This window comes from Channa argus, chromosome 7 (genome assembly GCF_033026475.1).
Source record: "Channa argus isolate prfri chromosome 7, Channa argus male v1.0, whole genome shotgun sequence".
NCBI lineage: Eukaryota > Metazoa > Chordata > Actinopteri > Anabantiformes > Channidae > Channa > Channa argus.
The window spans coordinates 15,092,628-15,106,439 of NC_090203.1; the positions used below are offsets into that span (position 1 = coordinate 15,092,628).

General features: G+C 39.7%; 1 protein-coding gene across 6 annotated transcripts in view; it reads left to right on the top strand.

Annotated features, from left to right (window-relative positions):
• ptprub (protein tyrosine phosphatase receptor type Ub) overlaps positions 1-13,591 on the top strand; it is a 142,281-nt gene extending 128,690 nt beyond the window's left edge. For all 6 annotated transcript variants that reach the window (XM_067510088.1, XM_067510089.1, XM_067510090.1 and 3 more), the window contains 6 exons: positions 147-296; positions 2,028-2,342; positions 5,455-5,580; positions 7,443-7,600; positions 8,991-9,126; positions 9,212-13,591. In XM_067510088.1, coding sequence (XP_067366189.1) covers positions 147-296; positions 2,028-2,342; positions 5,455-5,580; positions 7,443-7,600; positions 8,991-9,126; positions 9,212-9,274 — 948 coding nt within the window. In that variant the 3' untranslated portion in view covers positions 9,275-13,591. The remainder of the gene's footprint in view (positions 1-146; positions 297-2,027; positions 2,343-5,454; positions 5,581-7,442; positions 7,601-8,990; positions 9,127-9,211) is intronic.
• Positions 13,592-13,812: the final 221 nt, after the last annotated feature.

Consider the following 13,812-nt stretch of genomic DNA (forward strand, 5'->3'; position numbering starts at 1 on the left):
TCTGCAGGTACTTAATTCTTGCTTCTGTCTCAACCTGTATGGTCTGTGATGCCTAACACTGTAATTTTAATCCATTACAGTACATGTGGATGCCAGCACACGTAAACATACAAGACACTCAGTTATGGTGCTTGTTGTCCTTTCAGGAGCAGTATATCTTCATCCATGATGCTATCCTGGAGGCCTGTCTGTGTGGAGAGACAGCCATCCTGGTGAATGAATTTGCCGTCACCTACAAAGAGATGCTTCGGGTCGACTCCCAGAGTAATTCCTCCCAACTACGGGAAGAGTTCCAGGTGAGTCTTTACCCAATGGCAGAATAGCAGGACCAGCCTTAAGGCACAGTTTCATTTTTGCTGACATGTGTACCCATTAAAATATGAAACATGAAAACTCATAGTCTTAATAACACAGCCCACACACAGTAATTTCCATTCATAATGCAATGTATTAAACACCATCATCATTTCTTTAATTACTTTAATGGAACCTATTAGCAATTATCAATTCCACTGCTCCAGCTAATTTTCAGCAGCATTATTAATAATACTGCATCCTGTATAACTGCATGTACTGTACTGTAGAGCTACTAGAAATTCTACTATAGCAGTACTACTAATATCACAAATAATTACCACAAATAATACATTTTTTATGTAACTACACAACTAATGTTACTATTAGTTCTATCATTATTATTATTTTTACTGCTTCTGCCACCAATGATAATCATAGTTATGTTAATACATTTTAAAGTTTTAAATCTGTTGAAAATGTAAAAATCATACTGTTACAAGTGGTGGTAACCATGTAGTTGATCCAGTGGATCTGGCTGTACTGCATGTGTTCCCTTATGAGGTCTACACTGTGTAAGCGCAGTTAAGTTAAAACAGCCTGTTTGGTATTCAGACAGTTACATAAACAGCAGATGATGACATAGACATTTTAACATCAACAAACTCTAGATAGGGGCAGCCTAATGGATAGGCCTGTCTGTGTGTGTGTCCTGTAAACATCCATTAATGCGTTCTGTGTATCTGTGTTTGTGGAGAATTATGTTAGTTTGCCTTCACTTTTGATTCTGCATGTGTTATTGAAATCCTCTGCCTCAATTGTTGGAATGCAGTGTCAGAACACTTTTTAGACGTTGATTGGGAGAAAAGGGAACCAGCTGTGTTCCCGTGTTCTTTACCTGCTTCATCCACCTCCTTCTGCTGCAGTGCTCAGCCAGCAGGCACAGGGATTCCAGGTTTAGCATTTCAAAGTTAAACTGAGAAAGGCTCATTCTCCTCCTTTAATTTTGCACATTTATCTTTATACACCACATGGCAATTATAATGGATGCATTGCTTCGGATTGGGGAAGGGTTCTGTAGGTGGTGTGACACTTTGATTATAAACTGTTGATAAAGAAAATGTTACATGTCTCACTTTGATCTTGTAAACATATCCATCTGACATTATTAGAAGCCTCATCACTGTCCAAGGAGCCCTGTGTTTGCCTTTTACTCTGTCATCCTGCAGACAGCAATCAGCCGACCAGTAGTACTGAGATCAGCAAGCCAAGATTTATTATTCATGCAGTATATTAATGATCCAAATATGTTTACTTGTTGTCTAAATATATGTCTAAAGTAATGAACAGAGAGCCCTTTATTAGTATGCAGTGTTTCTTAGAATTGTTTTTGTTCATGCATTACCTTTTATTATGCATTAAATCTGTTTGTCAACATTATATTCAGAGTATTAATTTTTTTTCCATTAGCATAATTGGATTCTTGGCATTCTGTCAACTGAGTGTCTTGTATGTTTCGGTGTGCAAGCGTCCATATGTACTGTAAGGGATTAAAATTACAGTGTTGGTCTGTGTCACATTCCTCCCTCCTTTGTTAAATCTCTTTTCTAGCATCTTTAACTCTGCTGCTGCATCTCAACCATCCTCACGCCTACCTTTTTTAAACGCTCGCTTCCATGTCGTTTCATCCTCTCCTCACTCTCGTCTCACCTTTTTAACATTTCCATTTGCAGACGCTCAACTCTGTGACTCCCCACCTTGATGTGGAGGAGTGCAGCATTGCTCTGTTGCCCAGAAACCGAGAGAAGAACCGCAGCATGGATGTCCTGCCGCCTGATCGCGCCCTGGCCTTCCTGGTTACGACAGAAGGGGAAAGCAACAATTACATCAATGCTGCTCTCGCTGACAGCTTCCACCGGCAGGCCGCTTTCATCGTGACCCCTCACCCTCTGCCTGGCACGACAGCAGACTTTTGGAGACTGGTCTTTGACTACGGTTGCACCGCAGTGGTCATGCTCAACCAACTTAACCAGTCAAACTCTGCCTGGGTAAGGTCAAAGTATTACATACAGTTTTATTGCCATTGATTGTTGACTTTACAAAATATTTGATTTCACTCATGCAGGAGCTGCTGTTTGCTGTACAAGTTTTTACTTTCGGTCTTGAGGTTATCTAAACTTTGCTTGAGACTTTCTTGGCATACCCCGCCTGTGCTGTTTCCGTATCTTACTGTGCTTGAGATTAATTTCTTCATGCCATTTTGTTGGGCTTTGATCCCTGACCGCATTGATCTAAAGGCATGACTAGATAACACCCGCCCCAGTTTTTTCCTACCCCTCCTCAAGTTACATCTCTGGAGAATAGGCTTGCATTACCCTCCAGCCACATCTTAGGGTTCTTTTTGTTGGCGCCCCACTTTTTCTCATGAGCATATGTCTCTGCGTACTGCAGTATTCCCTGTTCTTTCTTTAACACTATAGAAATGGTAACGAGTGGAGCAAGATTCAGGTTCAAGATTCGGTTCAAAACACTAAGATTGAATGATTAAAAGAATGTCATAAATACATTTTTTCGGAGTAGAATTTAAAGGGCTTAAATCTGTAGCTATTCCTTTTTGTTGGAGCTCTAAAAGCAGAGCTTGAGCTGGTAAACAATGACTTAAGGGCTCTACTGAAGGAGAAGTCAGCAATAGTGTAGATCTAAATTGTATGTAGATATAGAAATATAATTCAATTAAATGTAACTTTGTTTATATAGTGTAAATTTAGAAAGTAATGATCTCAAAATGCTTTTCATAATAAAATCAAGACTGTACAGATACAGATTAAACCCAGCTAGTCCCCCTTGAGCAAGCACTAGTTGATGACGGTGAGGAAAAGCTTCTTTAATGAAAGAAACCTCCTGCAGAACCAGGCTCAGGGTGGGTGGCCATCTGCCTTGTCGAGTTGGGGTGAGTAGAGAGTGGAGCGAGAGGGAAAAAAAAGCAAAAAGAAGCCAACTAAATTTTCCTTACAGTTTTCTGATTAAAACAGAGAAGCAATTAGGTGTTGAAAACATGAGACATGTAAATGACATTAAAAGAAAAGGAATGTTTTATTTCTCGTAATATTTCTCAGGTGGAAGAAATTACTACTTCTACCTACAGTACATTGATAGTAGTGGGAATCAGACTAAGGCTCCAGTGAGATGAGAATCTCAGATTATTGGCAGAAGGGACAACACTGTTAAAGAGCAACACGCTGGCACGATTTGACTACATACGTGTTCAGCCAATTATTAAGATCGCAGATTTGTTGGAGTTAAGCTGACTGGCAGCCATCCAGTGCTTAATGGCAGATAAACAGTTGTGCAGAGATGACATTGGTACTGAATAATTCAATAATGTTGGGACATGTACTACTGGGTATCATCAGTCCATTGATGGAAAGAAAACAGAAATGTCATGCCACAATAAGGTAGGCCGAGGAAAACCTGTAAAGATATAGAATAGGATTGTAGAGAAAAAATAATAATAATTGACCTTGTATGAAATGTATGAATGTATGTATGAAAATTAGAGATAACCCTCTGATGGAGAGTATTCTGTGTCAGATGCTACACTGAGATCAGTTACAACAACAGAGAGCATTAAGTAGCATCAGCCTTTGTTAATAATACTACTAGCAAGCAACATAAAGGACTTTTGTTTAATTTTAAATTACCAATTATTTAAACCTGTATAATTGATATTTTCAAGAATAACCAATGAAACACAGACTAATGAGCCAAAAATATTGAACATAATAATTTATACAGAATCTACATTTGCAGTCTATTCATATATGCAACCCTTTGCATAGTAAACTGTAAATATTAACCATGTGCAATGTGATTTATCACCACCTTGAAAAACAGGTTATTATTTTATTTTAAATTGTGATCAGGTCAGCCTCAGATTGTTGCAGAATTATTCCTTACAAATGTTTTCTGCTGGTGGAGATATCAAAATGTGAACATGGCAGCTGCAGGGCTAGTTCTTGAGAGTTCTTTATTTGGTGTTCTAAGGTATCTGTAACAATGGTAAAGGAAATTGAATCGGTTAAATCACCAATGACAATTGTGGTTTTTCACTTCATTACCGAACAGAACAGCAATGTATCTTTGTCATATAATGCTTGTCGATTCTAAATAGAAACTGGACATATTTAGGGTTCAAATGATCCTCACTTAATAACTTTCTAAAAAATATGAATCGGGGGCAGCAATGGAGCAGTTGGTAGAGTGGCCACCTACTGACCATAGGGTCGGAGGTTCACGTCCTGTTCCTCCCGACCACATGTCCAAGTGTCCCTGTGCAAGACACTGAACCCCCAACAGCCCATTCCCAATCCCCAAGCCCGGTAGAAATATGGGATAATATGAGATAAAAATGAATAAATAAATCTAAAAACATAAATCCATTCCTGATCTATCAAAGCATACTTGTTAAAATCAGTAAATCACCGACCTGACCTTTAAAATAATCCTAGCATTGCGTTTGATGAACTGATTGAATGTAGGATGTTGGTGCCTATCTTTGCTATTTTGACTACACCATGTTCTGTGTAGAAAGTAGGTACTCCTGCTCAGTTTCACTTTTCACTCACTTCCCTTTAAATGATTTTCATTTCATTTCTTGCAGTGGCACACAGTCCTTTTGGGTCTCGCCTGAGAATTGAGTTATTGCCACTTTAAGTTTTTCATTGCAGGATCTTGTTATGAACTCAGCAGAGTTCATACATGGCACAGGAGTACTCTGTCTCCCTCTTGTTGCAATTTCTCAAAGAACATTACATATGTCCAAGCTCATGCTGCTTCTCTTTTCTTTTTAACACCAGTGTGGCACAGTAACACCTCCTGTTCTATGTAGGCACACCAATTTGATCATTGTTATGTTTGAGTTTGAGTGTTTCTTTAACCATTCTTTTCCTTTTATTACTACTTAGTGTATGCAGATACATTACTCTACAGGTCCACACACCTACACTGGTATCATTTGAACTTCTTAAAGGCTTTTCCTTTGTTGATTATCCGAAGTTTTAGGCGCAAATGAGCAGTTATGGCCACAATCACTGTACATGTCATCTTTCAACATTGATTAAACAGTCTCCCCTCTCTCTGTGACCTCCTTGCTACATGAAGCCATGTGTTCAGTATTGGCCAGAGCCTGGCTTACAGCAGTACGGGCCCATGGAAGTGGAGTTTCTGTCCATGTCAGCAGATGAGGATGTCATTACCCGTCTGTTTCGAGTCAAGAACGTCACAAGGGTGAGTCATTAATGTTACAAAAAACACCTGAACCAGGACATGTTGTTCCACTAGGTATTTTACAAATGGTAACTTACCTCATTAGAAATGCATTAGCTGTGGAGCTCACTGGTGATTCAGATGTGAAATTTTACCTACAGCACATTTAGACCTGGCACCTGTAATGTACATCCAAAGTCATCAAAGTCAAAGAATTACAGATTTGGCTGTGGATGTACATTGGCAGAAAATTAGAATTTCTATACAACTTCTTATATGTGTAAACTTAAAAGCAGAATGCTTCAATTGATGTTGGCTGTGTGCTTCTGCATCATTATCTCTCTATATTGCTTTCATATGCTTACACAAAAGCACGTCTTTAGTGTTTGCCTCATGGGACAGAGGAGGTTGTGAAATAAATACACTCTAAAATATGACCTGGAGGTTTTCACTGAGCACAGTGGCAGATGAGAAAAAAAACATATTTATGCACTGTATTATACATACAACAAACAATGTTGTATTGATATTCAGCCGTCCAGAAAATTGAACCAGAGCCACCATTTTGCATAACACATTCCCATACTATAAGAGCATAACATACTCAAGGAACTTTTGTTCTATAAAAAAAGCATGCAAAAAAGCCCATTGACATGCATACGATAAAGGTCAATCTCTCCCCTTTTCACTTTTTTCCTGTCATTATCTAGATAGGGTCTTCCCTCTCGTAGGTGTCTGCTGGAATACTAATTAGTTAAGTATGGTTATTATAATGCATGGCATATTTTCAGTCGCAGACAACTGTAAAGCAGCACACCCTGTAAAGCAGACCTATGTTTGATTTGCTAAAAAAGGCAAATAATTACCCAGAACTCGTAAAATAGGCTAAAAATGGTCAGGTCCGCCATTATAAAAGGTATTACAGGGGATGTCAATGTGGCCTGTCTGCTACAGAAAAAAAGGTCTCCAAATGTGTGCATATGTATGAATCAGTCATTTTGACTTCACAAACTTCACACATTGTTTTGACTGTGTGTCAACACAATGCAGGAAGGTTTTTTGCATAAGCACATGCACGCATTCTGCCAAGGATCACGGTCAACCAATTACTGAAGAAATCTGTATGCAAGGCGTTTTCCCGCTGCCATTATAAGAACCGCAACAGGCAGTGCCCAGAATTTTCTTTCTTGATTGACATCTTTACGTCCTCTTTCGACTGCCCTTGTCACTCCCCTCTCTACCTATTGCACTTTTTTTCTACTCAGTACACACAGTGTCAAGGAGAGGGCAACTTAAGACGGCATGGAAGGAATTGAATCACAAAGAAACACACACCTCTCCCTCTCTCTGCTCCTCTTTGAGTGCATTAGTGTGTATTTTTCCAATGTGTGACAATGATATACAAGGGTAGGGAGTAAAAGTCAAAGGAAGTGCGTTGTAAGCATATGTATGTGAGGGTAGGAGAGGAGTACAAAAAAAGTACATTGTGTAAATCCCACCTCCGCTGAGGTAATTCCTCCATGCATCATTGGTGTCTTTGCTGGCCCAATTTGCATGACTTACAGTTCTCCACTGGTCCTTAAGTATTAGGTGAGATTCCACAGGACAAGGTTATGAACACACAGGGACCTCTTACACATAAAGCTTGGGCCCCACTTACACCTGCAGACCCATATATCTCATAGCCAGTCTGCTAAGTAAGCACAGCTGAGAGTGCCAGCATGCATTCTGGGGAGCACTTAAACACAGACATTAACTGGCACATGTAGAAATACTCACACAACCAATAAGTGTAACACAACACAGACATGTTAGAGAATGTACAGCGCACAGTACAGTTGACTCAGATTCCATGTGTTTTATGTGTCCCGTTGCATCTGAAGCTCCAAGAGGGCCAGCTGGTGGTGTGTCAATTCCAGTTCCTGCGCTGGTCGGCATATCGTGATGTACCTGACTCCAAGAAGGCTTTCCTCAACCTGCTTGCTCAAGTGCACAAATGGCAACGAGAGTGTGGAGAAGGACGCACTGTTGTGCACTGCCTGTGAGTAAACGTGCATCATGTGCTGGAAATTAAAATAAAAAGCAGAAATACATTCAGTTTGTCTCTGAAAAGGTCTCAGACAATGAATTACTTCTGTTGAAGACTGACATTTAAAAGTGCATTTAAAACCACATAAAAGCTTATTCACAGAGGGAAGCATCACAAAAATGTCTCTTAAAACTCAGTAAATTCTGACCACATCTGTGTAATAACGATGAGAGGCAGAGACTGTGTCGTGTCTTGTCTCTGTGATGTTTGGTGCAATGAGATGCGGTGCAAAGTATTTTCCCTTCCTAGTATTTTGTAATGTAGAAAATCCGATTGTGGTCTAATATGCTGCTCTGTGGGGTGGTGCACTGTGTGGCGTTTTATGCTCCTCTGTTGTCCTAAGCCCCTGGAGCGCACGCTCGCTGATGAATATGAATGGGCCGTCCAGCTCATTGCCAACCCGTCACACGTTCATCCTCACCACCCCCATCCGAAAGCACATCACTCAGCGCTGTCACACAGTGTTACCCACAACAACCAGGGAAGAGATTATGGAGATCAAATCAATTATGGCTTAATACAGAATGCGATGGTTCTCACTACAGTAAATCCAGGACTGCCAAAGCACTGACGACGATTGATTACCTTAATATTGCTTGTATACGCTGCAGAGGCTCCTGTGACCACCTTCACTGCATTTGTCTCAGGAGAAAGGAAGTGGATTGTCATCCAGCAGTTTATTGATATTGCCTTTCATTTATGATGACCAGGACAATATTTCCGAGGAAATGGCACACTGTGCTCTTATTTCTCAATTTTGTCTTACCTTACAGCTTTTATTGTGTCACTATTTATATTGTGGGCACATGTTGTATTAACTGTATCAGATGCCTGCTTTATGAACCCTAAAACAAACTCTGCACAAGTTGTATTGTATTATTGTCTTCCAGAACCTACTAAAACATGTTAGGAGGCTTATTCCAAATGGACAAAGAGATGCATGGGTATGTTGCACATACCGCTTTACAGGCAATCAGGCAATTAAGCCTATAAATACTTGATCTGATGGGAATGTTTGTACCATAATCTTGCAGGTATTTAGTCAAAAACCAAAATACAGTATTTAATGTAATGACCTGATGGCAACACTAGCTAGATATTTGAGTGATCACCAAACGAGTTTTTGGTGAGGAGAACTTACAAGTGTGACTACCAAATTTTACTTAGAAGCCATAACTGTTAAGCTCATGGTCAGTGAGGTTTTATCCTCCAGTCACCATGAGTTTCTATGATAACCAATCCAGAAGTGACCAGACTAAAGTGGTGGATTGACCAACCAGCACTGCCATCCCTAGAGCCACACACGTAAACACTGGTAAAAAGCAAATCTTTTCCTCTGCAGTAATGGAGGTGGGCGCAGTGGGACCCTCTGTGCTTGCAACATACTCCTTGAGATGATTCAGTACCAGAACATGGTGGACATTTTCTATGCTGTGAAAACACTACGTAACTGCAAACCCAACATGGTGGAGTCCCTGGTAAGAGAACCTGTACATAAATAAAGCAGTGTTATGATTCTCACCTCTTCGGATTTTAATTCAAGAATGTCTTATTTTTCCTCAGGACCAGTATCGATTCTGCTTTGACCTTGTCCTGGAATACTTGGATTGCTTTGAAGGGAGATAGCAACTAAATGTTTACCACAGCACTGGTGTCCAATGCGTTGGAGGTTTGATTTAAGGCCACCCAGTGACCCCTTCTACTTTATTGTTTGTACCTTGGGATTGAAAGAACTTCGAAAAAAGAACAGGAGGAAAAAAACTGGTCAACCTTTAACCTTTAATGTACAGCTGTGATTTTCTCCTTGTTGGTGACGTTTGTCTCTTTTGATATTTTTTGTGCTTTTCTTGGTCCTTTTTGCTTCTCAGACTAAAGCTCTTTTTTTGTGGTAAAGATTTCTGCAGCGGCAAAACACTATTCTAAGCTGCAGAATGGACCTGTCTAATCAGAAGACGGGTCACCTTGGCTGTGTTTCATTGGTTTCATTTAAACAGCAAGGGGGCCATAACACCAGAGTTACAGCACCACTATCTAAATGTGGAAGCATTTCCTTCTTTCCAAGCGCTACACACAACAGCAATCCACTGTGGTTGTGGCATGACTTATTTACCATACCATAAACTGCCTTATCTCTGACTATAGGAGAAATGTATTCAAATCCCTGAATACATCTAGAAGGTCATACTGGTGTACAAATAGCAACAAGAGATTTTAACAAAGGACCTACAGCCCAGTCCTCAACAGCATTGATGCAGAAACTGTACAGAAGTGCAATGTGTTGTATTTTGCCATAATGTTTGTGCTGGATTACCACTTGTGCTATAGGTGGACTTTTCCAGGGACCACAACACTGGGCCTGGTGCCACCATGTGAGATTTCTGTCTCATTACTGTCACAGTGCCAATCCCACTGATTGACTTGAAACCCCTTTTGACTTTGTTCTTCTGCTTCATCTTGATATATGCCTACAAACACACAGTATGTACTGCAACAGCTAATGATCTTGCTCCCAAGTGATTGTATCCTATACACAAAAGGAGGGAAGAAGGAACAGGGGAAACTCATAAGGCGTGCTCGTATTATTGTGGAAAACAGCCTTTGTGCACGCCTTCTTATTATTGTGTATCGTATGTTATGTGACGTAAAAACTGTTCGTGGACAACTACGGAGCACTAAGTGGAAATTTCGAACTTTGACAACAGCTGTGCTGACTTTTGTGGTTGCAACCAGTTAATGTTTAATGGACAAAAGACTTGTGTTTCCTAATTTCCAAAACCGAACAAATAACAAAGTAGTCTCATACGGAGACCAGGCAAAGACAGATGGTCTGTTCACTTGGCCAGACTATCAGCATGCAGATGCAGCTACCAAGAAAAACACTTTACAAGTTCCTAAAATGTAGCAATCTAGTGCTTGAATTAGCATTGTAGCTAAGCTGGTACCATACAGCACCCCCTTTAGTTTCACTGCAGAGAAGGATTTACTTTTTTCGCACAATGCAGAACATGCAGCACAAACCGTTGTTTTGCAGCTGTAATGCTCATACACCTTTAGCAATGTGCTGACATGCCATATGTAGTGGTGGTGTGAAAACTGATGTTCCATTAATGCTGTGGTGAAGTGTTTAAACCAGTGCTGTGTTACAGGGTTCAGTCTGAAACTCTTTGACTCCTTTGTGGTCTGCAGCATTTGGTTGTATTGTAAACTGTCTAAGCCATTTTAAATTTTATCATTACCCCATTACTCATGTAGGGGGTTCATTTTGACAATTTTGAAATGAACAATAGTTGTTGTTCTTAGTGGTGTAAAATAAAAATATATATACATATCTATATATATATAGATATGTATATATATAAATAAAACAGGGCATTACCATTGTGTATAAGGAAAATGCTATTTTCTGTCACCACACAAATTGCTGGTGTTTTCACATTGGCAGTCATTTATTTATATTTTATCTTAAAATAAAAGTTTTATTTTTAATTTAAGGAATAATTGTAAGAAATGGTGCCCACTGACCTTGCTGCTTAGTTGTCACAGAATTGTCAGTTGTATAAGTAATTTTCAGCTACTGGCCAATGCCGAAGAACACTGAAACTGTTAATGCCCAAGTCAGTGGAAGCTCTTCCAGCAGGTTGGCATGTGTGCACACGTAATGATCTGAATCAGCTTTAAAATTCCTCTGAAAAAGCCCTAAACACACAGACATGGAGCATATTTTATTTGTACTTTCAACACTTTTGTTACAGAACCAAGAAAAATATCTATTCTAGCCTCCATTATGATCCTTTATGATTTGTTTTTCTACCAAATTTTCTGTAACTCTTGCTGTAAGTCCCCTCCAGGACATGCCCTAATAAACAAGGAAAGAAAAGTTAAAGTGCACCGAAATAGCAGCTAGCTCTGTTGATAGTCTGCACCTCAAAGTCAGGTTGAGCTGGGAGCACCAGAAAATGAGAAGAATCTTAACAATATACCAACATCACCAGAGTCACAGATTCACTGAAAGAGCAGCTTGTTTTGATAAGGTAGTTTATAAGTGATCTGACATGAAGATCACTGGAAAAAGTGCCCACTTTTTCTCAAAAGTGAAAGGAGCGTGTACATACCCATGTAAAATATTTTATGTGAATATTATGTGAATAATATGCAGTATGTTTGCCCAGAGTACAGACATAGAGTAAGTAACCACTACATAACCACAAAGCTGAATGTGCTGTAAATGACCATTGTGTAAGTTTATTGCCAGATCTTTTAAAAACCAAGTATCAACTGCATTTCCTTGAGTAAACCAGGTCTGTCAAAGCATGTATGAATCCGTTTTCTGCTTTGCATTTCATTCAGTTCATTTCAGAATCCAGTCCACATCATATATTCTAACCACTGTGTTTTCCAGCAGCCACAGCAACTGTGTGAGAGCACTGTACTTTTACCATTCCAAAGTATTTTTATTATGACTGCTCTTTGAGTGGCAGCGTCTGCCCTGAAAGTACCACTGATTTCATTTCTGTGTTTCTGTATGACCCAATGGTACATAACTACTGTGTTTTTTGGCCATTGTATGTGTGGGTTGGGCAAGCTCTGTATTTAACGATAGAAAGCGAGAGAGTGAGACGGCAGATGTATGTCGGGGTCAGGAGGGGGTTTGTTCTAAGGAATAACAGCGTTCAACAATAAAAGAACAAGAGGGAAAAAAGATGTGTTGTCAACTTATCATTGGATGTTCTGTCAAATATGCTTAGGCAGCTGAAAAAAAATGTGTGTGGTTTTCTGACAGGTTTGTCAGCAGAAGCAGAGAACTAACAGCTGGACATGGGCTTCCTGTGTATGAGCCTCTGACCTCCTGCGGTTTCTCATACGGATGCGGTCTTTTAGCGGTGTCCTTCGTCTTGAACCACGTTGAACATTTGATCTCTTTCCTCTATTAATCTCCCACCTCATTTCAATCCTTTTCCCTTTTTGATAATACCTCTCACACACTTCTTTCTGTCTTTCTCCCTCACCTCCCCCACTTCTCTCCCATTACTTTTCTTTTTCCATCTCCTCTGTCTCCATCTCGTATATTTTGCTACTCTGCCCAGAGTAAGGTGACTCCAGACCACAGACTTCCTCTCTCACCCACGGCTATGTTGAATAATGCAGCAGTCCTGCTAACTGATCCAGTGTTTAGCAGAGGGACAAGACAAATTAATTAGAGGACAAGGCCCCCTATTGCTGGGTTGAGGGCAATGTAGGCCATATGGATTCTCCTGTAGATTATTTGGAGATTGATTAACCTTCAAAACAAACTCAGATATGGTAGAAAACAGTGCTTGTAAATACAAATGTTCTTCAGATGAGATTTTTCATTAGGCTCGTCAGTTTGAATTGGAGCAAGAATGCATTATAGATTTAATGTGACATAGATAAGGAACATTTTCATGGTGGCAGGTCATTTGTACTACACCTTTTAATAACTGCAAGATTTTCCCATTTCCTTTTTCACCTGCAGAAAGCTATTACAACATGAAATCCTTAGCAGGAAGCTCCATCATCCTTCCCTCCTCAAATTTGACCGGTGGTTTAAATTAGCAGGTAATTGGAATCTTATCATTTAATTCTCATGGTATAATGGCTGCCATGTGCAAGGTAACTTATCATTGGGCCAAGATCCAACTAGGTTTTGTCTTTTCTCTCTGGGATTCCTGTCTTATATTGCTTCACTGACAGACTGGATGGATGACGGCCTCTCCCTGGTCTCCCCTGTGAGTCTCCCGCTAGATACACTTATGTGGTGTTTCTTTAAAGTGGCACTGAGGCCCAGCAGCTAGTTTTGTCTGCAGTTGTAGGAGAGGAGGGTGAGATTTAACTGATGACCACTGTGAAACACACAACTTTGATTGTGAGCATTTATCACACAAATATTAAAACTTCTTTGTAAATAAAATGATTGTATAGTCATTTGGTTTACTTGTGTATATGTTTCTGTTTCAACAATTATTATCACTTTTATCTTGTTAATTCAACGATGTCAAGCATGTACCATTACTTTTTTAGAACAATTTTAATTAATCCATCACCTTAATCTTTCTGTTTGAACTATTTATCCCTTACTCTAGTAACGATTTTCGCATTGTTTCCACTACCTTGAGCTTAGTCTAACACGGCGCCTGTTTTACATT